The sequence below is a fragment of the Phalaenopsis equestris genome, unplaced genomic scaffold (genome assembly GCF_001263595.1).
Source record: "Phalaenopsis equestris unplaced genomic scaffold, ASM126359v1 Scaffold000428, whole genome shotgun sequence".
Lineage (NCBI taxonomy): Eukaryota > Viridiplantae > Streptophyta > Magnoliopsida > Asparagales > Orchidaceae > Phalaenopsis > Phalaenopsis equestris.
The window spans coordinates 5,304,505-5,328,843 of NW_018164869.1; the positions used below are offsets into that span (position 1 = coordinate 5,304,505).

Below are 24,339 nucleotides of genomic sequence, written 5' to 3' on the forward strand. Positions count from 1 at the left end.
ATATATATATATATATTATACTTATTATCATATTTTTTATGAATTTAAATATTCATTATTTTTTATAATGCGGTATCAAATATTATTAACATATATAACTATAAGAAATTCATAAATTCTCTTCACGTCCAAGTATCAAATGACATAAATACCCCTCTATTTTCTGAATGAATTTCATGCATAATGTCCATAAGTCCTTTCAACATTTTTAAATAAAAATCCACAAAAATTCTTTCCATAATTATTTTTCATATTAACAGTAAAGGGTATTTGTCTTTTTTGCCAAATAACTTAACTACCCCTCCACTTTTAAGTATATGTAAATATTTCATTATGCTATCACGACTCAAGATCCAAGTTTCTATTAAACCATACTGTAGAATTATGGAAAGAATTTTGATTATGGCTCAATACATACATCACACTTTGCTACATATATATAATACTAAAAGAAAACAAAATAGGATCCTCTTAAAACTAAAAAATATAGGAAAAAGGAAATATCTAATAAAGGAAATAAAATTTGTGAAATATATTTTAAGGAAAGTAATCCAAGCTTGAACTAAATCCAAACTTGAACTTCAATTCATCATGATTGACACTTAGCAGTGTTTTGGAAAGAATATCAACTGTCTAAAGTCGTGTAAAAACATAGCCAATCTGTACAATTCCATTGTTAATCTTTTTTAAGATGAAGTGTTTGTCAATCTCAATGTATTTTGTTTTAACATAGTGCACAAAATTTTTGGCTATACTAATATCAGCTTGGCTATCATTGAACATCTAAATTGTGTTTTTCATCTCAGACTTGAAGTTCCCTTAATAGTCTTTGAATCCACATTACCTTTACATATTTCTAATGTAAGAGCATGAAATTCAAATTATGCGCTGCTCTGAGACAAAAATTTAATAATAACTTAAAAGGACAATTATAGAGATGACTCGAGAGAAGGAAGACACCACATAAATCAAAACATAAAACAAACATTACAAACAAAGACTCAACAAATAAAAACACAATAAGCTCGACGATGAAAGAGTCTAGAGAGATAGTGCTGGAGTGGTGGTTTCGGTGAAGCCCAGAGCAATGTCGAGCGAAAGCAGGTAGCAAGTCAAGGCTCGTCCATGCGCCAAACCGCAGCCAGAAGAAGTGAAAAACGCCATCGAAGGGTGGAATCCGGAGATGGCAAGGATGACGACCAAAGTCGTGGAACAAAGAGAAGAATGGTGGCCGAAGTCGAGGAGCAGAGGCATAGGAAGGTCGTGAGCTGCAGAAAGGAGGGAGGCAACAGCTGGAGACACTGTGAAGGCCTGATGAAGGTTGCAGCTTGCTGGAAGTGAGGCGACGACAGATGGATGGGCATAGAGAGGCTTCTGGTGGTGGTGTTGGAAGGGCAGCAACGAGCTGCGAATCCAGGTGGCTGCAGTGGAGGCGTTTGGAAGAACAACAAGTGGGTTGCGAACTGCTTGCAGTGCAGCTGCAACGGAATCGACAATGGTCTGCGAGGGCAGAAGAGCTGCGACTGTATGCAAGGAGGCTGCAGAAAAGCTGATCGGCTGTCTGGAGGCGCAACAATGGACCGCAACAATCCAGCAGGGAAGCTGCAGTGGAACTTGGCGGCAATCTGAGAGAAGCAGCAGGGGAATCAAACAGTTGTTGGCTAGCAGAGAGGTGGTCAACGATGCTGGAGGGTAACTGGATCGTCGACGGACTGCGGGACAACATGTAGAGGTTGGAACGACAAAGATAATCATTATTTTGGATGGGTTGTAGCGGGAGCACCTTCCTCATTGTCGAGTACAACCCTCAAGAAAAAAACACTCAAATAAAACAGAATTCAGATTTCAAAATCAAGACCCCTAACTCTAGGCGCCTCAAATCCTATTTATAAAGAGACTTGACCTAATTATGGAACACTAAAATAAGATGGAGAATTAAATCAAATTTTAAGGGCTTTAAAAATAAGGAAGGGGATAAAATCAGATTTCAGTTTTAATTTAAAATGAGGAGAACAAAAAATCAAATTTCAGTTTTAGGGAAGGTTTTAAAATTAGGAGAATAAAAATCAGAATTCAGTTTTATGAAGGTTTTAGAATTAAGAAGGGCCTAAGATGGTAAGAAAGGAAAGAAAGAAAAACAAAAGAAAGAAAAAGGAAAGAAAGGAAATCAGAGAAAAAGGAAAGGAGGGAAGAGGGAGAAGGGGCGGCAGCTCCCCTTCCATGAGGGAGAACCAATCGATCCTTCTGCCCGAGCCCCACATAAGTCTCCCGAGGTTGTGGGAGCTTTGACCTCATCTGTCGAAGCTTCTGGATCCTCAAAGTACCAAGTCAGATCTGTAACGTTGAATGTGGTTGAAATGTTGTAGTCCCCTAGTAAGTCAATTTTGTAAGCATTGTCATTGAGTTTTTGTAGAATTATGAAAGATCTGTTTGCTCTGGATTTCAATTTCTCAAATGCTCCTACGAGAAATCATTCTCACTCGGCAGCATCTTCGCTGAGTTCTGACATTGGCAAAAGTGGAATTAGATCAAGTAATGTAAGCAGATTACGGCCGTAGACAATCTCAAAAAGGTTGTGTTCCGTTGTTTGACTCATGGATCTGTTGTAAGCGAATTCAGCTTGAGCTAGAATGATGTCTCATTGTTTGATTTCTTTCCAACGAAACATCTTAGTAAGTTTCTCAGGCTCCTGTTCACTACTTTGGTTTGATCGGTGGTCTACGAGTGAGCATCTGAACTGAATTGGAGCTTGGTGATTAACTTCCCCCCATAAGGTACACCAAACGTAGCTTAGAAATTTAACATCTCTGTCAAATTTAATGGTTCTGTGAATCCCGTGTAACCTGATAATCTCCCTGATGTATAATTCAGTGATATAAGAGGCTTCTAGTGTGTGGTGACAGGTACGAAATGTGCCATTTTTGAAAATCGATTCACTACAACCATTACAGAATCTTTATTTTTCTCTGTCCTAGGGAAACCTAGTACGAAGTCCATGCTAACATCCACTCAAGGTGCTTCTGGTACAAGCAACGGATTATAAAACCCTTTATCCTACCCAATTGTTTTTCCTAAATGGCAAATCCTGGATTGTCAAACGTGTCGCTCTACATCCCTTGTTAGTCGAAGCTAAAAGATGTGTTCTTTGACGATGGTGACTCTTGTCTCTGCCGAAATGGCCTGCGAGGCCTCTATTATGGTTCTCTTGTACAACTACTTCTCTTAAGGAGCATCTTGGAATGCATATTTTATTGCGGTAGAACAAGTAGCCATTTGCACAGTAGTACTACCTGGTAGGTATCCATATATCTTTGAAGTCTTTGTCTACTGTGTACAGGTCTTTCATGATCTCGAACCCTATGACGCTTGTTTACATAGAAGTGATTAATAAGTGACGCCTGCTTGGTGCATCTATGACGCGGTTCTGGCTCTCAGCTTTGTGTTTAAGTACGAAATTGAATGATGTCAAAAATTCTACCAAAGTTGTGTGTCAGTCTTTCAACTTACTCTGGCCATTCAAAAATTTAAAACTTCATGATCTGTAAATAAGGTGAACTCACTTGTCAGTAGGTATTGGCTCCCGTGCTCGAGGGCTCCTACGATTGCGTAGAATTCTTTTTCGTTGGTTTAGTATTTCCTCCTAGACTTGTTGAGTTTCTCGCTAAAAAAAGTGATGGGGGTGACCGGCCTGGCTCAGTACAACCCCTATTCTAAGGCATGATGCATCACATTCTACTTCGAACAGTTGTGTGAAATCTAGCAAGGCTAGAACTGGTGCTTGAGTTACATTTTCTTTGAGTACGTCGAAGCTGGTCTAAGCGGTGCTTGACCAAGTGAACTCTCTGCTTTTTAAAAGCTAGGGGAGAGGAACGGTAACTATATTGAAATTTTTAATGACTAGAATGATGCTAACACAAAAAACTGTCTTAATTCGGTGAACGATCGTGGTGTGGTCCAGCTTATAATGACTTTGATTTTTGTCGGATCTATTTGAATGCCTGCATCAGGTACGATGTATCCCAAGAAACACATTTGATTTGTCATAAAAGTGCAATTTCATGGATGGGCATATAATTTTTCGTTCTGGAGTACTTCGAATACTGTTGTCAAGTTTTACGCATGTTTCTCTTCAGAATGATTGTATACCAGTATGTCGTCAAAGTAGAGTACGATGAATTTCCCGATGAGGTATCTCATGAAGGTGTTAGGGGCATTTGACAGACCGAAGGGAGTGAATGTTCACTCGTATAGTTCATCTTGTGTCTTGAAGGCAGTCTTCCATTTGTTGCATAATCTCAACTGAATTTGGTGGTATCCACCAAGTAAATCGGTCTTTGAGAATAGAGTGGCTCTGTGTAAATGAACCAAGAGGACGTCTAGTCGAGGCATTGGGAATCAGTACTTAATAGTTATTTTGTCGATGACTCTGCTATCAATACACTCCTCAATGATCCATCTTTTTTGGGCACCATTAGTTTGTGGGACAGTTGGAGGCGATGTAGCTGAAACCAAGACAACTAAAACATTTTCTGGCATGGACCCAAATAAGCTTTCCCGCTCGAGTTTCTTACTGCTTTGGTTGGTTTTTGGATTCCCAGACGCGAGTTTCCCCGTTCATGGCGTGCGTTTGTCGATAGTTGTCACAGCTGGGGTTGGTATGTATGAGGCATGCTGCTGGAAGGAAGACTGTGGCCTGGCCTGCTTCTATTGTCTTTCAACTTTCAGAGCTACGATTTGGACGTCACTTAGCAACCAATAGGGCATTTGAACTATATTGCTAATGGCGGGCTTTAGGCCTCCGAGGTTGCGAGCGATGGTATGCTCCTCTTGTTTGACCAAGTCGCACTTTATTTGTAATTGATCAAATTTGGTTGTGAATTCCTTTACAAACATCTCTCTCTATTGTAGGTTGTGAAGCTTCAGAAACATATCTTGGGGATTGTGTGAGGGCAATATTGTCGTAGTAAGGCTTTCTTCATTTTGTATCACTTAGTGATTTTGTCATTGTTGTCTCTTGTTCGCTGTTGTTGTAGGTTGTCCTACCATAACGAGGTATGCTTTTTCAATTTAATAGCTGCTAGTTTGACCTGTTTATTTTCAAGTATTTTCTTATATTTGAAAGTTCGTTTGAATGCTCGCAGACAGTCAAGGAATTCATATGAATCCATACTTACATCAAATTCGAGGAGATCTACTTTAATGTCGTAGTCGCAGTGGCCAGCGAGTTCTTCTCATGGCCGACTCTGGTATTGGATGTCAAAACAACGTGGACGGTACTCTTCGTCATTGTTATCTTCCCTGTGGAACGAACTTAGATCGTTGTCCCTGATTTCTTGTCAACTCTCTAGGCCACGATAAAAAGTAACTTCGCCTTGGGTCCCTTCATCAAGTTTTGTCTATTGTTATTCCAGATGAAGGATTTCACGATGTATCACATTTTTACGTCTCTCCTAGGGGGCATAATTGATGTTTTGGATGAGGAGACAGGGAGGTTGAGGAAAATGAAAGAGGGACAAGAAGGATTGACGAATTGAAAAACGAGGGCAGACAAAAGAAAGAAGAGAAGCGAAAGAAAAAAAAGGGATTTTTTTTTGGCTTGATTAGGGGTGCGAATGCTACAGAACCCTAAGATAAAATTAGAGTTGGGCTAGCTCTGATACCAAATGATACCAGAGTTAACCCAAACCCCAACACAAGACACGAATTTATTAAAAACTTAAAAGGACAATTATAACGATGACTCAAAAGAAAATGAAGACACCACAAATTAAAACATAAAATAAAATATTACAAATAAAGACTCGACAAATAAAGACACAACAAGCTCAACAAGGAGAGAGTCCGGAGAGATACTGCTGGACCAGCAGCTGCAGGGAACGCTTAAGCGATGTCGGGCGAAAGAGGGCAACAATTCAGCGCTTGTCGAGGCGTCGAACCGCAATAAAAAAAAAAAGCAGAAAACGTCACCGAAGGGTGGAATTCAGTATCAGCAAGGATGGTGGTCCAAACAGAGGAACAAAGGCAATAATGGCGGTCAAAGAAGAAGGGCAGAGGCAGAGGAAGGCTGTGAGTTGCATAAAGGAAGAAGGCAGCGAATGGAGGTGATGGGAAGGCCTAACAGATGATGCGGCCTATTGGGAGTGAAGCGGCAATTGGGGGGGGGGGGGGGGGGGGGGGGGGGTTTTGGCGATGGTGCTGGAAGAGCAACAAAGAAGCTGCAAATGCAGGTGGTTGCAGTGGACGCGCCTGGAAGGACAACAAGTGGGTTGTGAACTGCCTGTTGTAAAGTCGCAAGGGAATCAACGATGGTCTCTGAGAGCAGCAAGGTTGCGACTGCTTGCAGAAAAGCTGTTTAATGGTTTGGAGGCCTAACAATGGACTGCGACAATCCTATAGGGAAGGTGTAGTGGAACTGAACGGCAATTTGGGAGGAGCAGCAGAGGAATCGGGCAATTGTTGGCTTGTATGGAAGTGGTAGGAGATGCTGGATGGTTGGTGGAAGGTCGGCGGATTGTGAGACTGTGTGTAGTGGTCGAAACAACGAATATAATCACTACCTCGAATGGGATTACAACAGGAGCACTTTCCTCGTCGTGGGATAGTGTCGTAAAGAGAGAAAACACTCAGATAAAACTAAATTCAAATTTCAAAATCACGACACCTAACTCTAGGCACCTCAAATCCCATTTATAAAGAGACTTAACCTAATTAGGAAACACTAAAATAAGGAGAATCAAATCAGATTTTAGGGCTTTTAACTTAAAGAAGAAAATAAAATCAGATTTCAGTTTTGATTTAAAATTAAAAGGAGAACAAAAACCAAACTTCAGTTTTAAAAAAAATTTTAAAATTAGAAGGAAAATAAAAAACAAATTTCAGTTTTAAGAAACATTTTAAAATTAGGAAGGGCCTAGGATGGTAAGAAAGCAAAAAAAGAAAAATGAAAGAAAGGGAAGTGGAGAAAAAGGAAAGGAGAAAAGACGGAAGAGGGAAGAGGGACGAGGGGGCGACACCCGCCCCCATCCCCCTCCCCAGAACAGATGGGTCCTCCCGAGCCCCACGTCACATTCCTTTACATATTTCTAATGTAAAAGCATGATATTCAAATTATGCACTACTCTGAGAGACAATTTGTATTTTGCTTCTACACGTGACTATATTGCCCCAGAAAAATGAACAATATCCAACAATTAATTTTTTATCAGATATCTCTCCTACCCCGCAAACATCTATGTATATCTCAATATCACAGTTTTCAATTTTTTTGAAAAACAAATTGTATCCAGAAGTCATCTTCAAGTATCTCAAAACTCTATTTAATGCTTCTAAAAGATCCACATTTTGATAATTTATGTGTTGGCTTACTACACTGACTGAGTATGCAATCAAGTTTTGTGTGTGATAGATAAAATAGTTTGCCCACAAATCTTTGATATCTTCCTCGCCAAACTTATGTTCAGCCTTTTCTTAGAATTTGTAGGTGTGTCAGCGGCTTACACCCAAACATGCAAGTTTCACTTAATAGGTCTAAAATGTACTTCTTTTGGGATATGAAAATTCCCTCTTTAAACCACGCAACCTCTATTCACAGAAAAAAATAGACTTTCGAGGTCCATGATCTCAAATTTTGTTGCAAGTATCCCTTTCCGAACCATCACTTGTCAAGATAACATTATCTACATATACTATGAGAAAAGCAATTTTGCCTCTAGATTTGGATTTGATAGACATTGTATGATCAACTTGACACAGATGTATCCATTTGTAATCCCTGTTTTATCAAACCTGTCAAACAAAGTACGAGCCATAAAACTTCTTCAACTTGCAAATCAACATGTTGTTCGACCTATATTCCGAGCCCAAAAATATAGTCATGCTGACTCCTTCATCAATCTCGTCCTTCAAGAAGGCATTTTTTATATCAAGTTAACTTAAAAACCAAGATTAATTTACTACAAGAGAAATTAAAACTTGAAAGGTATTAAGTTTGGCAATAGGTGCGACCATTTCCTGATAGTCAATCTCGTATGACTATGTGAAACCCTTAGCAACCAGTCTGGACTTTAAATCTCTCTACATTTCCATCTTCTTTGTATTTGATCGTGAATATCCATTTGCAACCTACAAGATTTCTTTCATGACATAATTTTGTAAGTGTACAAGTCTTTCTCTTTTCTAAAGCCCGAATTTCTTCCTCAATTTTTTGTTTTCATGCCAGAACCTCTTAGATAGAGTTGGAAATCTGCACACTATCAATATATTCCACAAAAGCTCTGTAAGATGGTAGAAACTTCCCATAAGAAACATATCATTTCAATTGGATGACTAGTGCACCCTCAAATATCTTTCCTATGTGCTATTAGTTCATTGAAGTCATCAACCATCAATGTAAGAGACTCATGAGCAGAGGAATCAATGTCATTATGATTATCAAGACTTAGTACTAGCCTTGATAGTCTGAGTCTGCATAGTATCTTCAAATGCTCAAAAGTTCTTTTATATATGTAGACACAAAATTCTTTATCATAGGTGTCATGTTGAGGTGTAGTAGAGACAATTGAGACAATTTCTGTGACAGAGTTCAATTCTTCAAATGGAGCTAGCTGAGGTGGAGTGGAGAAAATTGGAATTGGTTGATGGACAAAATTTGATTCAATTAAAGGGAAAATGGTCGTAGAATCTTGGGAAAAAAATCCCACATATGATATTCTCTAGAGTTCTCCCCCAAAATTTTAGTAGATGGGAAAATAAGATTGCTGCTCAAAGAATCGGACATTCATGAAGTTGAATATTTCCTACTAGTTGGGGAATAATATTTGTAAAGTTTTTGATTAAATGAGTAACTGAGGAAAATACATCTAAGAGACTTCGAATCAAGTTTCGTACGATGTTGTCGATGGATATGAACAAAGGTAGAACAACAAAAAACCTTCAATGGTAGATCAAAATAAAAAGAATGGATATATGGATAGAATTCTATGAGAGCACTTTGGGGAATTTGAAAATTTAGGACTCAAATAGGCCTCCTATTGTTGAGGAGCATTCACACAAGAACTTATATTAATAATATCCTACTTGGAAAGATGAAGACTAAGGATGGAATTAAAATATTCCTTAGTATTATCGACTTTAAGAATTTTATTTTTGCTTTAGAATTGAGTGAAAATCATGAAATGAAAAGGATTGAAATATGGTGGTTGTTTTAGATTTTGCTTTCAAAGAGAATGTTCATATTATTCTTGTGTGATCATCTATGAATGATACAAGTCATCATGCCGCATTTATATTGTTAACTTGTGAGGATCCCATATATCATTATAAATTACAAAAAAAAGTACGTGAAAGTTAGTATTCTAATTTGGAACATACATGCCTGGTAGGTTTTGTAAATTAATAACTTTCAAATTGATAACGATTGAATTTTTTAGCGATTAATAAATGTGAAAACATCTTTTTCATGTATAAAAAATTTGGATGACCAAGACGACAATGACTCAACATGATTTGACTTTTAAGTGAATCAGAATTTGAACTGGACTCAGAAATATTACTTTATTAATGACATTGCCTATCGATAAAATTATTTTCTTTGAGCAAATATAGATCACCATGCATCTTAGCACTGCAAATCACTTTCTCCGACTCCACAACTTGAAAATCACAATAATTAGAATAAAATTTAATCAAATTTTCAGTCATGAGGAAGTTTGTTGATTGGAGTAGGCTACAATTTAATTTTGGAACATAAAACATAGAGTAGAGGTGTAAAATATTTGTCAATCCGACTGATCAAATTCATGCTACTTGTGAGAATGAACCATCAGCTATTCAGACTCAAGAATTATTGGTACATGAGTTGTAATTTTTTAAGATGTTGATGTCCCCAGTCATATAATCTGAGCTCCAAAATCAATTATCCAAGATTTTAATTTATTGCTTTAGACAGTAGAAGTATGAGATAAGTTTGGACACTAAAAGCATGGAATAAGACATCTTGGTGTGCTAACATGTTGATAGGTTGCTCAACAAAGGATTGTGATACTTGTCCAGAATAATAACTACTACCAAACATTTTCTTTAGCGCCTCAATTTGCTCCGCGGTGAACGGACTGAATTATTAATTGATGTTGAATGATATGATAGTGATTGAAGGCGTAGATTCAGATTTGGACGTGAGTTCCAAGGAAAAAGAATATAAACCATGTCGTGTTTTACTATAACAAGGTTGTGAAGTTTGAATCAAGAAGACCTGTTGCTCAGATGAAAATGAGAGGACTCTTAGTTCAACTACTTGGTTGGATGGGTGAATAGGAACTAGAGGGAGAAGCGCAACTCTCAATTTCAACGACTTTGACAAAGGGCAAGAGATGGTTGGGTCGATTGTAAGCGGTGACCTGTGAGAGAACGGTAATTGCAATCAAAATTGATCATTGTACTAAATCCTTCAACTTTAGTGAAACGGTCAGAACCGAGACCAAATCGTTTGGTTTAAGTGGATAGAAAAGACAAACCAGTTTGAGTTTATGAGTTGATCTATTCAAATGGACTAGACGGACTACAGGTAGGGTACACAAAGTTCAATTGAGAGAGCAAAGGAGGAGCTCTTAGCAGTGGCAGCTTGTGTGAGCTACCCTTCTTCTTGAAGAAAGGGGCAAGTAAAACTCGCAGGACTTGCGAGCAGAACCAGCTAACCTTCCTCTTGGGAAGTTTTGTCGAAGACAGAGTTGAAACCCTCAAATGGGTCCCAGATATCGAAAGAAAAGGAGTTGAAGATGTTTACTATGCGTCGTTTGCAAGGTTTCTAAATGTCAACTACGAGAGATGCGGGAATCGAAACGAGACTACCGGATAAGTCGTGACAACGATGAGAAGGCAAATTAGTTTATCACGGTGTTGAGTCATGTGTCTACATTTGCAAGAGAGGGGTTCACCTTGTGCACCTTTTACGGGAGACCATACAAAGTGCGGGGTTGCTTGTAAGCTCAAGAAGTAGAGGCCAAGGCTCTGACACCATGTGGAATTCTAGAAAAAAAATTATTTTCGGCTCAATATATGCATTACTCTTTGCTGCATGATATAATATTGAAAGGAAACAAAATAGGAATCTCTCCAAAAATAAGAAAAATAACAAAAAGAAAATATCTTATAAAGGAAATAAATTTGTGAAAACTATTCTGAGGAAAGAAAATAATTCTTGTCTAATGCGGATTGACACTTTCCAATACATATACATTTGATCAAAATGATTTATAAATAAGCCAAAAAGTAACTTCTATTCTCATTGAAGTGCTCCAAATCCATATCTACTTCATTCCAAACCATTTTATAGGTTATAGAGAGAGAGATTTAGAGAGAGGAGATAGTGGGGTAGAAGGTGAAGAAAGACGAACAATTTTGAAGGTATTTCACTAAATAAATTAAGGAAGAAAAATTTACCCTAGTTTAGGGAGCGTATTTTCTTATTGAGAGAAATCATTATGTTAAAATTCATAATTTATAGCGCGGTTTAGATGAATGATGTATTTTATATGTGTGTTATACCTTCATCTTGAGCAATAATAATTTTGTGTTCTGTAGAAAACAAACTGGTGTGGTCTTTATTGCAGTGTAGATGTGTATGGAACAAGAAATATTATAAAACTTCAAGATTGTGCCTTGTCATGATTTAGTATGAGATGAATTGTTGATGAACCTATCAAAGTTGATTTCATTAAATATGCGCAAGCTATAATGTGCAAACAGAGACAACAATATTGTATTTGATAAATTTATGAATTAGCTAGTTTATATCTAATGTAGTATAGTTTCGTAGAATAATGAAATATCTATGTTGGCAAGTTAATTTTTCATATATCAGAAGTTGCAGAAACTAAATGTTTCATTTGAAAAAAAAAAAAGTTATGAAAGATTTATATTGCATGCTTAACAATTGCTCTACGTACATTACTAGCAGGATAATGCGTAACTCTTTGGCATGCAAATTATTAAGTTTCTATGACACGATGTGTATGCAAAGAAAAGCTATCCATAGGCGGATAATGTTACGTTACCCAGCATGAGATCAAATTGATGATTGTGTGAGAGCAGTATGGTAATAAGCTCTTGCATTTAATGCATTGAGGAAGTTATCAATTCAAAGAGCGTATGCTATGACTAATTTGGCTCTTATAGAGAGGGGGAGATATTTTAGGTACCTCGTGTTATGATACTCTCTTTCTAGAAGAAAGTAGCCAATGAGCACAATGTATATTGTGTTGGTTCAACTTGTGTGATTATGTTGTAAGATGATTACTAAGGTGAAAAGATAAGCTCACTTCATCACTTACATTGTGAGATGTTTACTAGGGTGAACTGAGCCACTCGCTTCATCTCCTTTCTTGTTCAAATAATGTGCGGAAGGAATCATGGATGTAATGGAATGATCTAATAGTTTGTGTTAGTATCAAGAATATTTCATATCATAACTTTACATGCAAGAATTTATGAACATGACAAATCAAGCAATAACACAGCATAACAATAAACACATAGACTTATTATAACTTCTTGATATATTATTAGTTATTTATTTTATTCATGTTTTGTATTAATATTCCATAGAACTTTTACATAATCATGCATGTTGCTTTACTCATCAAGTAGAAGAATTATGTGTTAAAATTTTGGTTTTCCACTGTCTTAATGTGCATCACTATATAGCATGTGTGCTTCAAGGCAAGTGTAAAGGTATTGTTGTGAATAAAGTTTGCAAACATTTTGATATGATCTTTTTAAGTAGGAGATACCATGATATATTTGGGTTACATTAGCATATATAATTGAAATAAAAGATAGTTATCATGAGATTATGTTTGAGTGTATATATATATATATATATATATATATGGGTGTTTTAATATTGAAATGTCGGTCGCCATCTGCTCTGCTAGGGTTCGCCGATGGCGAAACCCTGGTTTGATTCATTCGGTCGTCAATCTTTTCTCTGGCGCTCGACGATGAACTTCCCGCACTCGACGACGATGACGAAGGGCTCTGCATTCGTCGACTTCGTGCCATACAACTAAGGGCTTCGGCGTTGTTTCCCTTTTTGAGCTCCGATTTTGAGCTCTGGTTTCATCTGCGGTCCCTGGCTGCAGTTCGCTCCTGTTCCCAGAAGGTCGCGCCTTCTACTCGCTTCCTGCCTGACAGAAGGTTTCCTGTTCGACTGGCTGCTCGCTTCCTGCCCGCCAGACTATTTCTCTCGTCTTGTGAGGGAGATGACATCGACGCACCGTTCCTATGCAAATGCTCTTGCCGGCGACTTTACTGCTCGTGCCCCTCCTCCAGGTTCAGCGCCTGATTTTGCTATTGGTAAGTCATGTAATGTTACAGAATCTTTCCATGAGGCTCTTAAAGATGGAGATGATCACACTTTTATTAAAAAGCTTGGAAAAAAATAGAAAGTCTGCACTTATTCTCACAGAGGTTGAAACCGATACTCTCGCGTCCTCTTGATGTTTCTCTCTAGTGGAGAAATTTCTTTATAGTCACCCAAAACTGGAGATCGTTAGGAAGGAGTTTGATACTATGAAACTATTGGGCAGTTGGAACATTGGCCTACTTGATGGTAGACATATACTTATTCAGCTATCTCATGATGTCGATTGTACTCGCATTTTCTCTCGAAAAGCTATTAAGATTGACGATCATTTTATGAAAATTCTGAAGTGGACAGTCGATTTTGATCCAAAAGCGGAGTCCCCTATCATTCCTGTTTGGATAAAGTTTTCGGGGTTAAAATTACATCTGTTCAACATGGAAATTCTCTACTCTTTAGCAACTGGTTACAGTAAGTCTCTCAATGTGGATAGTCCTACATTTGCTGTCACTAAACCTTCTGTGGTTTGTGTTAGTTGAGAGAGGTATCACTCAACCAGCTTCGGATGAGATGTGGATTGGCACTATCCACAACGGGTATTGGTAAAAGGTTGAAATGGAACAACATCCTCCTTATTTCTCTCATGGTAGTATGTTTGGTCACAGTTATAATATTTGCTATCTTTGCATCCTCATCTAAGGTCGAATATCGCTAAAGAACAGTCATCTATTATCCCTGTAGAGAAGATGCGACTCGATCCTCTTCCCAACACCGCAGTTCCTGAAGAAGAACAACATACTACAGCTAAAGATCCAGTTGTGTTTATACCACCCATTGTTATTGAAGATGACTGAAGTTATTGAAGATGACTCACTCACATGTCAAGACACACGAGAGTGCTCCTTTGAACCAATAACAGATCAGTCGCTTCTAATGTCCAACAATATGCACATCTCCAGCACATTGTAGACCAAGATAAGGTGAGTCAATCTTTGGAAGAGGAATGGAAGGTCTATTCCGGGAGGAAGAAGAAGAATGGAGGCCGACTCCAGGTCGAGAACATATTGGATGATATATTGGTTACTACTAACAATGGCAATCATCTTACCAACTTATTAGCTTGCTCCTTTCCTAGAACCACAGGCAGAGGAAAAACCAAATTGGGTTGCTCTCTAGTCACCTGATACTATGTATTTCTGCATTTTTAGGCTTTTTCTTTATGTCTCTAATGTACTTTTGAGTATTTTCTAGTTTTGGAACCCCTTGTGGTTTTGTTATGAGCAGGGGGTCATGTTTGGGCCCCCCATCACATTGTATCTGCATCTTTCTTTCTAGTTAATATATTAGCTTTTTTGGGCTTTCAATATATATATATATATAATATATATATATATATATGGGTGTTTAAAAAATTTCTCTTGTGGGTGACACTAAGTTGTAATTGATTATTTAAAACTTGAAGAACTTCATTCTACCACACCTTACTACAGCGTATGCCATGCATTGGGTCAAGGCACGATATGCAACACTACCATTGCATGACAATAACAACATCGATTTCTTATAATTACATGATCAGTAAAACAATAATATCTAAAGCAAATTTTGGTTCGATTGCATTCAATGTATCTAAATATTTTAAGCTTCACATATATTTAAATGATTATCTTAACATGATTAAGTACACAACAAAGTCCATTAACATTTAAATCCAGTCTCACATCTTGAGTTGCCACGCCTATTTTCCCATCTAAAGCTTTAAACTATAGTTAGCTGAAATATTGAACAAGGTAAAGAAATTTAAATTGACTTAACCTATGCAATTGCTTTATTATCATGCTACTGACCCACACATACAGTAAAAAAAATCGATTGGAGATGGCGACAACATCAAAAGAAGAATGTGACATTACGCTATAAAATTTGGAATTCCTCAATCATCTTGAAACTCTTCTAAAACTATATTTGATTGGAAAATGAACCATGCGAGCACCTCTGGAATATCAAAAATACCCAAGGAAGAGTCTTCTATGATCAAAAAGAGCAAACATTATAAAATTGACGGACCTCCAGCGCGACGCGTGCAATTTGAACCTAACTCATTTCTATGACCGTCGAAGTCACTCAAATGACTCATGATTAAAACAAATTATACGAGCTCCTCTAAAATATCAAAATTGCCCAAGAATGTCTTTTATGATTGGAATGCAAAGCATAATAAAAACGATGAGTCGTCGGCCCAACACATGTAACTCGGGCTCAAATCATCTCTAACACACTGAAATCTCCCAAATAATCTCTGATCCTAAAACAAAATAAGCGAGCACGTACGCAATGCCAAACTTGCATAAGGACATTCATATGGTTGAGTTTTTTGTATGAGAATTGGAGGCACACAAAACTAGATAATTGAAAAAGAAAAAAAAAATTAATATATAACCCAATTCCTTCCCTTGAAGCTCAGCCACTGCCCAACCTCAATTCTACCATGCTAGCCCCATTCCATTGTCGTCAACATGGCCCAATCAAAATGTATAAATGATTTTATATTGATTGAAATAAAATAAATTAAAAACCTAAAACAAAAACTATAGAAGAAGCTCCGTCCACTCTCACGTGAAACCTTAGTTGTTCTCCCTCACCTCCCAGCCCTCCTCTCCCCTCTCTCTCGTCGCACACATGCTAGCCTACACTCCGATTCTTCTCTATCGAAGTCACAGAAGCCCATTGCTCCTCCTTTGCTGCTCCAGTCAACGACCCTCCACCACTTTCACTACTCCAATGAGATCCAACCTCTCTCTCTCTCTCTCCTCCTCTTAAGCTGGCCGCACGAGACCTCTGCCCTCTCGGAAGCCCTCTATTCTACAAACCCACAGCTCTCCTCGAGTTTCTCAGACGCCATCTCTCCTTGGTCTCATGTCGGAATCCACGAGAGCTTTTGTCGCACGAGGCAGGAAGCCGCAACCCCTCCCCTCTCCCCCCTCCGCGCTCTCACTCGCCACCTTCTCTGTCCATCAGTTCACCTCCACTTGATATGAGCAAAGGCCCATGGCTGCTCTCCGCTTCCTCTACTGCTCACGCCGCTCCTCCCATCCAGCCCTTATCCCTCTCCGCTAGCAACACTCTCTTCCTCTCTGCTGCAGCAGCTAGTATCTCCTCCTTCCATTCCAGCCGCGACCAAGGAGCACGCAAGCTCCTCCATGCCGGCACAAAACCACAGCACCACAAACAAGGACCAACTCACCTCCAAACTCACGCTATAGTCCTCTCCCACTGTTGAACATCTCTTTTGCCCAATTACGGCCAGCAAATAAGCAGCTTTATTCCCCAACAGTGCACATGAAAAACTCCTACCTACAATTTAAGCCGCAGATCATGTTATGCTTTTAGCAGCCTGCAGCCCTCAACACCTCTTCATCATGCTGATTATCGACAACTATAATGAATGGATTCTAGAGCTTAAGTAGCTAAACATGGGAGGACCCTTCGCACAAGTAGGCTTTTGGTAAGCTCAATATGGAAATTACAAGGGCGAAGATGAAGCAATGAAGCCATTCGTGAAGCTGGAAAACAACTGAAGCGAGATCAACTGATGGAGTAGGATATGCTTGCTAATCCGGAGCCTTATAATATGGTTAGGTTTATTGGATTTTGCAGAATGAATATCAAAAGGGTTGAGAGGGACATATCATGCTTAGTGCCTTTGCATGCAACTTCATAAATGAGTGCTGCTCTTTGCCAAGCATACAGGATTGGAATTTCAAGTCCTGGAGTTTATTTTAGTTGAAAAGAAATGAGATGTTAATGAGGCAATAACGCGAAGGAAGCTTTCAAATTTCAAAGCAAACAGAAACTTGTTTCTTCCAAAATATCAAGGGATTTTATGTTTGTTTGGAAGCTTTGAAAGAATGGTTCATTACTTTGACTTCAAACTCAATGGCTTCACACATAAGGTATAAAATAAAAAATATAAGTACCTTGTTCCAGAATGGCAGAGAAGTTTGCTGCTATTTTTATACAGGTATCTGAACACGCACGTCTTTTAGAAAGGTGAGATCAAAGATTTATGAACTTGAACACCGCACATTTGTTTTTTAGGCTGGTGGGTTAGAAGACTTGTAAGTCCTGATGTTGCAAAACATCACCAATGCGCGTCTTATAGACAAGGGCGCGGACCCAGTACTCCCAAGGTAGCCCCCCAAGCGAGGATGGCGTCAGGAGGCTACTCATAGTCAAACAAACATTAGTGTTGATAAATGCTAAGAATTATGAAAATAAGTATCCGTTCTCGTTGTCCAATGAGTCAGAGAAATCTACAATTGCTTTTATATAGGTACTTGAAGGCATATGCACATCTTTTAGATTGGCGGATAAGAATACATTTGATTCATGCACGTCTTATAGACGGGGTGGCCAGACCCGAATTTCTCGATGCAGCTCCTTAAGTGTGGAAAACATCAAGAGGCTGGCAAATTTTTAACTGGTAGGAGGCTCAAACAAAAGTTGGAAAGAATCCTTATGAACTTAAGTGAGCACAAGAAATGATAATACATAACCAAGCCTTAATATATCTTCACGCCACCGAATTCGCAACCCAACTTCACAGGCGGACAGAAAGCGTTTCATTGGAAGGTTTTAAACAAAAGATCTTGTACACTCGCCACCGAATCCACAACACGTATTTAGAAGCATACATAAGACATTACGTAATGGCTCCAGATTGAGATTTGACACTTAAATATCACGCTCGCCACTGGATTTGTAACCCCCTACAATAGTGGACAGATGGTGAAATTAAAAGCTTAAAATAAAAATATTTGTATAAAACTTAATGATAATATACCCGTGCAAATAATAATAAACCCCCTTAAAAGTCAATCTAAATTAACAAGAATAAAACATGCATGAGCTCCGATGATAATACTAAATTCTTAAATTTAATCAATTGATAACGCAGACTAAAACACGTCTGACCTCAAATCAAATACGCCCCATAAATTGTGTAAAACTACTTAAAAAATAGATCAAACGAACAAGTTTAAACATCTGCATGTGCTTCGACCAACACATTAATTGTTTGATCAAAATGTCCTAGAATGTTGCTTGTTAAAATCAAACTTTTCTCGAAATATGTGCAAAGTCATTTAAAAATTATTTCAAACCAAGTCTAAACACCCGCATGTGCTCCAACTAACGTGCTAATTGCTCGATCACAAAATCCAAGAATGCAACACAAATTAAAATATAAGCTTAAATTTAAAATCAAACTTATTTCAAAATACGCCCGGAGTCATTTAAAAATTAGTTCAAGCCAAAAAAGTCTGAATACCAACATGTGCTCCATCACTTGTCTCAATTCATTAAATTTAAACTCCTACGAAGGTTACGTGAACTAATTGGTGCTTAAGGAGTTAAGCTGAGAAATATTTTTTTCTTTGGGAAGTGTTCACGCAAATCAAAGTTTTATAAAAATACAATTTTTCAAATATTAAATTAAAATCTATGTAATTACGCACACTCTCAAGTCGGTTGCCTTGCCTATAGGGCGGGGTCATAAGTTTCGCATTTTGGCCAGTTTGATCCTCCTCCCTATAGGGACTGGAGTTGACAAGATTGAGCCCCGGCGAAGCTAGTCCGATCTTCCTCATCACAAATACTGAAGTTGGTAAAACCAATGCTCGCAATGATGTTTAAGAAATTATTCTCTGATGATAGACATATTTATTGCACATCTTACCAGAAGGATTTATTCATAAAATAAAGATTATAAAATTATAAAATTCAAATATCTAAGATGAAATTTATCACTGAAACACTTAAAAGTAAAATCAATTCATCCTTCACAATTTTTTTTCGAGGTGGACAAATCTAAGACTTATTCGAGCTCACAAAGAACCAATATTCTATCAAACATATTACTAAATGCTTGCTAAAAATAATCTCATGATAATAAGGGCATGGCTCTAGTCCTATAACAGGGTGGTTTACCTTCCAATGACATTATTATATTATGATCAAGATTGTAGCCCGTATGTTCCGCAATAGTATTTTGCATTTTTGAGTTATGAATCATAGGGTGTATTTGTTAGGACAAAAAACTCTCTGTAAGCTAAGTTTGACTAAAATTAGTCTCATTAAACAAACATTCACCCTGGGTTTACAAGGTTATTTGATAGGACAAAAAACTCTCTGTAAGCTAAGTTCGACTAAAGGTAGTCTCATTAAACAAACATTCACCCCAGGTTTACAAAGTCCCCTTGGAAGAAACAACTCATGGTTGCTAACAAGCATCCTTATGTCATGTTGGGTCAATTACTTCTGCTGATTAAGTCGACTCGAAACTATGACAACCCGGGATAACAAAATCATTGGTTCTTGATCGAGTTCGTCATCATTTCCCTCACCATAAGCTTTGAGCTCACAGTGATAATTTCTATAATTTTTAAATTAAAATTTGTTGCTACTATATGCTAAGTCCAAATACTTAATGTCGAATGACTAGCGTTAATCGAAAGTGCTCTCATGGTATCGAGAGAAGTAATTAACCATAGGGGCTTGACATATGAAAAACCTTGAATCTCAGATTTAAAATCCTCAAAAAAAAGGGCAAAGTTTTCAAGTAGTTTCTTATCTACTATCTCATCTACCTTATGAAAATTTGACCTAGAACTTAACACACAAAAGCTCTCGACGAAAATCTCATGTTTTTCGAATTTTTTGAGCCCACGCATGTTTGATTTGTTGCAACATATCAATGATAAGAGCTACATTCTCTAGCAAAACCATGATAATTATGTGAGAAAGGTGGGATTACATTCCTCATTGCATGCATGAATGCATCGCTTCATCTTGCTCGAAAAGTGCACTTTTAAGAACATTGATGAACATTGTTGTCCTCTTTTTACTAGCTCTCAAATTTTTTGACATTCATGGATTTATTACATGATATAGAGGTTAATAAAAAGAGTTACTACATGAATAGACATCAAAAGATCATAGTTGCTTCTTCAAGTTGTATGATTTTTTACAAGATTTTTTAAAAATGTGTAACAAGAACTCAAAAAAAGCCTATCTTTGCATGGAATGAAATGAAGCTTATGGGAATAATTAAAGACTTCCATAATGAGTTTAACTTTGAAACTGAATATTATAGTAAAATTTACTTTCTTGATTATCAATGCCAAACTTGTTGAATGCTTGAAGAGTCATGGGTTTTGGAAAACAGATTACCAATGGACTTAGGCTAGATCTTAGGGAACATAAAATTTCATTAACATTAAAGTTTAAATATTTTCCATAAACTAGCTACTAAAATTAATAGACAATTAGTTTGAAAAATATTCATCAATCATTTCAAAAGCCAACTAAAGAATATAAAGCATGTGTTGAAAAGTGGGCTACCAATCCTATAAATATACCTGAAACAGCATCACGTTCAGAATTTATAGTACCCAAATAAGACAATGATCCTTTTTTTATAGATTGGAGATGACAAATCATAAATTAGAACTTAATCCAGATCAAATGATGAGCCTACAGAGGAGCATATTAATTTTATTTTATCTTCACCATATGATATTGCACCTTTATCATCTATATGTTAGCATAAACATATGCACGAGGATCAAGTTGATAATAAAATGTTGACTGGTTATAATAATGATGTTTTCCATATTAACGCTAAATTATTATAAAGATTAGTAGGAACACGGTAGGATCATAGTAATTTATGCTTCGAATTGATCCATAGCCATTATGTTTATCCTTATTTGACTTTTCCAATAATAAACCTTGCAAACTTTACATCATCATGGGAAAAATTACTCAAAGGACTTGCCACTGTCATGATATAAAACTTGTCAGTATGTGCTTAATATATCTATTGATTTGATTACTATTTCAATTTTAAATGCAAAGCTTAATGTTGCCTGCTCAAGTTTCTCTAGAGCCTATATTTGGCAGTATGTAAGCTGTGCATCAAATGAAACATGTTGATCTCAAATCATGGACAGCCACCATTAAGAATAATTATTGCAATTGTTTTACGATTCGTTTGGATGAACATCATCCAAGCCACCTTCGTCTTTTTAAAAAGTCAAAATAAAATTTCATAAATGGTTTGACTGTAAAGCTTTCCTGAAAATGCTTTTATAAAAATGACATTATGTGGCTATTTTAGAGATAACTTTTTATCGACTTTTTAACTTTATAAAACTGTTTTTGTAAAACTATTTCTAAACAAACTTCCACGAAAGCAAAAACTCATCCAAACAAAGCCTTAGCATTACCATCTCCACCAAATCCTTTACCAGTTCTCAAAGATATTCAACCAAGCTTCCACCTCCATGGCCTCCATTTGAACTCTTCGTGATGAGTTCTTCGTAAATTGGGTGTATTGATGCAGCACAAATCAGCTAATAAATTCAAAAAAAGCCAGATTTTCACGGACCAAACAAAAAAAGCAGAACAGGGTAACAAAAGAATTAAATTAAAATCCACTTTCATGCCTTTTAGCAATCTTTATTTTAGGTAAAACATTTCCTTTTTTATTAGATTATTTACTACGCTTAATTATTCTTCCTTGGATAATAAAAGGTTAGAATTTAAACATTTTGTTACGATTATATTTGATTTCACTTAAGAACATATCTAAATTCTAAACTTAACTTATTTGGTCTTTTCTTGTAACAAGATTTCTATAAATAAATATTGATGGCTTGTATTCTATAATGAATTTGATAAATGAATGAGAACAGATTATTTGTGAGACCAAGTGAGTGCTATCTAGACCTATATTGTATTCGCGGATCGCTCTCCAAATGATACACACAAAATTCCTTCTTCCCCTCAATCAAAGATTTAACCATACCTTTCTCATAACGTTTAGACCACGCAGAAGAGTTGAAGCAGATGTTGGACTTGCGTATGTGATTCAAAGCGTACAAAATTAGGCTTGGAGTAAAAGCCCAAAATAGTTTCCCAATTATTAAGAACCGTCAAATTTAGGCCCTAAGTTTCAGAATACTCCAATTTAGTCTCAAGAGTTTTAAAAATTTAGTTCCAAATTGATCCTAAATCATAATTTCCGTTAAATTTAACGGTGACCTACATGAATTAAAGGGTATTTTTATCTTATATAATGTGGTTTGTATATAAATATCTTTTTTATTTTTTATTGAAAAATTATAATTTTTAATTTGCATAATAAATCTCTTCACAGCAGTCATCACTTTTTTTTCAAATGAATTTTTTTATTGGATCATTGTTTGATCATTGTTTGAATACACAGCCTTATGTTCATATATATATATATATATATAAAATGTTTGTGGTTAGCCATCATAAACATAATTTTATTATTCACATGAATAAAATTTTAAACGCAAAATAAATTCATTCAGTAATTTTTCAAGTTAACTTTAAATATTTTAAGACACATTCTCTGGTAAATAATATTAAAATAAAAAATTCAATTGAAATCAAGTGATTCATATAATTTCATATTGTGAGCTCTTACGACATAATAATTGATTATTTTAAAATGCTTTACTTGAAAAAAGCGATGACTGTTGTGGATAGATTTATTAAAGCAAATTAAAAATTATAATTTTTCGACCACAAATAAATAAAATTATATACAAATCATATAAATTTTGAACAATTACATAAAAGACAAAAATACCCTTCAATTCATGCAAGTCACCGTTAAATTTAACAGAAAATATAATTTAGGACCAATTTAAAGCAAGTTTTAATAGTTTAGGGCTAAACTGGAACATTCTAAAATCCTGAGACCAAATTAAACACTTATTAATAGTCGGGGGACTATTTTGGGCTTTTACTCTTAGGCTTGGATGCATTACGTCATAGTTTTAATCCTATCCCCAAAAAAATTAGGTGTGATCCATTGAACCATCTACAGCAACCAAAGAGTGGGAAAAAAACTTAATGAAAAGGAACCATTATAAATGAAATCAATTTCTTAAAGGCTTAGGAGCACTGTGGCATCAATTTTGGTTTTCATTTTTTATTTTTGTTTTATTTTGTTTTGTTTATGTCTTTCCTTCAAATGAAACATGTTTGGTGTGTTATAATATCATTAGTTATTTTTAAAAACACATATGATGACTTTTATGTGTTTCGAGTGTTTTTAATTTTGTTTTTAAAATAAATTAATTTATTATAAAAAAAATAAAAGCATGTAAAAAATACACCAAACAAATATGTTTTTAAAATTAAAAAAAAAGAAAAAAAACAAAAGTGATGCCAAAAAAGGCCCTTATGTTTCAAAATAGATTCTAGCATATACTGCAGTAGAAGTAATACTCAAGCTTGAATAGCTCAGAAGTTTTGAAAGAGAAAAAAAGCCTTCCAATCATGGTACTATGGGAGTAACAGCATTGAGAAAAAAAGTAATGCAGACCTTGTAAATGTGATCATTCCTTCACAAAGACCTATTAAAGATAGCTGTGAAGAATAGGGGCACTCTGACGGATAAAAAAATAATATCTTGTCGAGCTCTTGACCTTCATGTTGTCCCCTTCTTGAGTCAAAAATACAAAACTGCACCCCTTCGTTAGCAATATTTGCTGAGGATAGTCCCATTGAAAACTTTGTGTAAAGAGTTTCCCTGACAATGGGCCAACAAAAAAAGTTTCTTATTAATCATCAGACAACAGGCAATTCTTTTCTAGCTTTTTTCAGAGTGTCTTTCACCTAAATGAATTAAAAGCATGTGAAATACACAGTAAAACTTCCAAAAGCACTCATTAAGAAATTAGAGTTACCAAGTTTCAACATCGTTCAACAAAGAATCCACCCATAAAATCGGAAGTATATTTCAAAGGATTGGAAAATGGATGAAGTAGAAGAAAGGCAGAAATATTACAAAAAACATATTAAACTATTTTGGATCAACAAATTCAAAACGAAGTTCATGGAGAAAAAACTATGCTCACGAGTGGAAAGGCTTAGAGAGAGCA

The 24,339-nt window shown here is 36.4% G+C and overlaps 1 protein-coding gene across 1 annotated transcript in view; it reads right to left on the reverse strand.

Moving 5' to 3' along the window:
- LOC110027597 (vacuolar fusion protein CCZ1 homolog B) overlaps positions 1-23,987 on the reverse strand; it is a gene marked incomplete at its 5' end in the record, with an annotated part of 56,329 nt that extends 32,342 nt beyond the window's left edge. Inside the window, 1 exon segment of the mRNA XM_020729094.1 lies at positions 23,781-23,987. Within this exon segment, the coding sequence (XP_020584753.1) occupies positions 23,781-23,962 (182 nt within the window).
- Between the last annotated feature and the right edge of the window lie 352 nt (positions 23,988-24,339).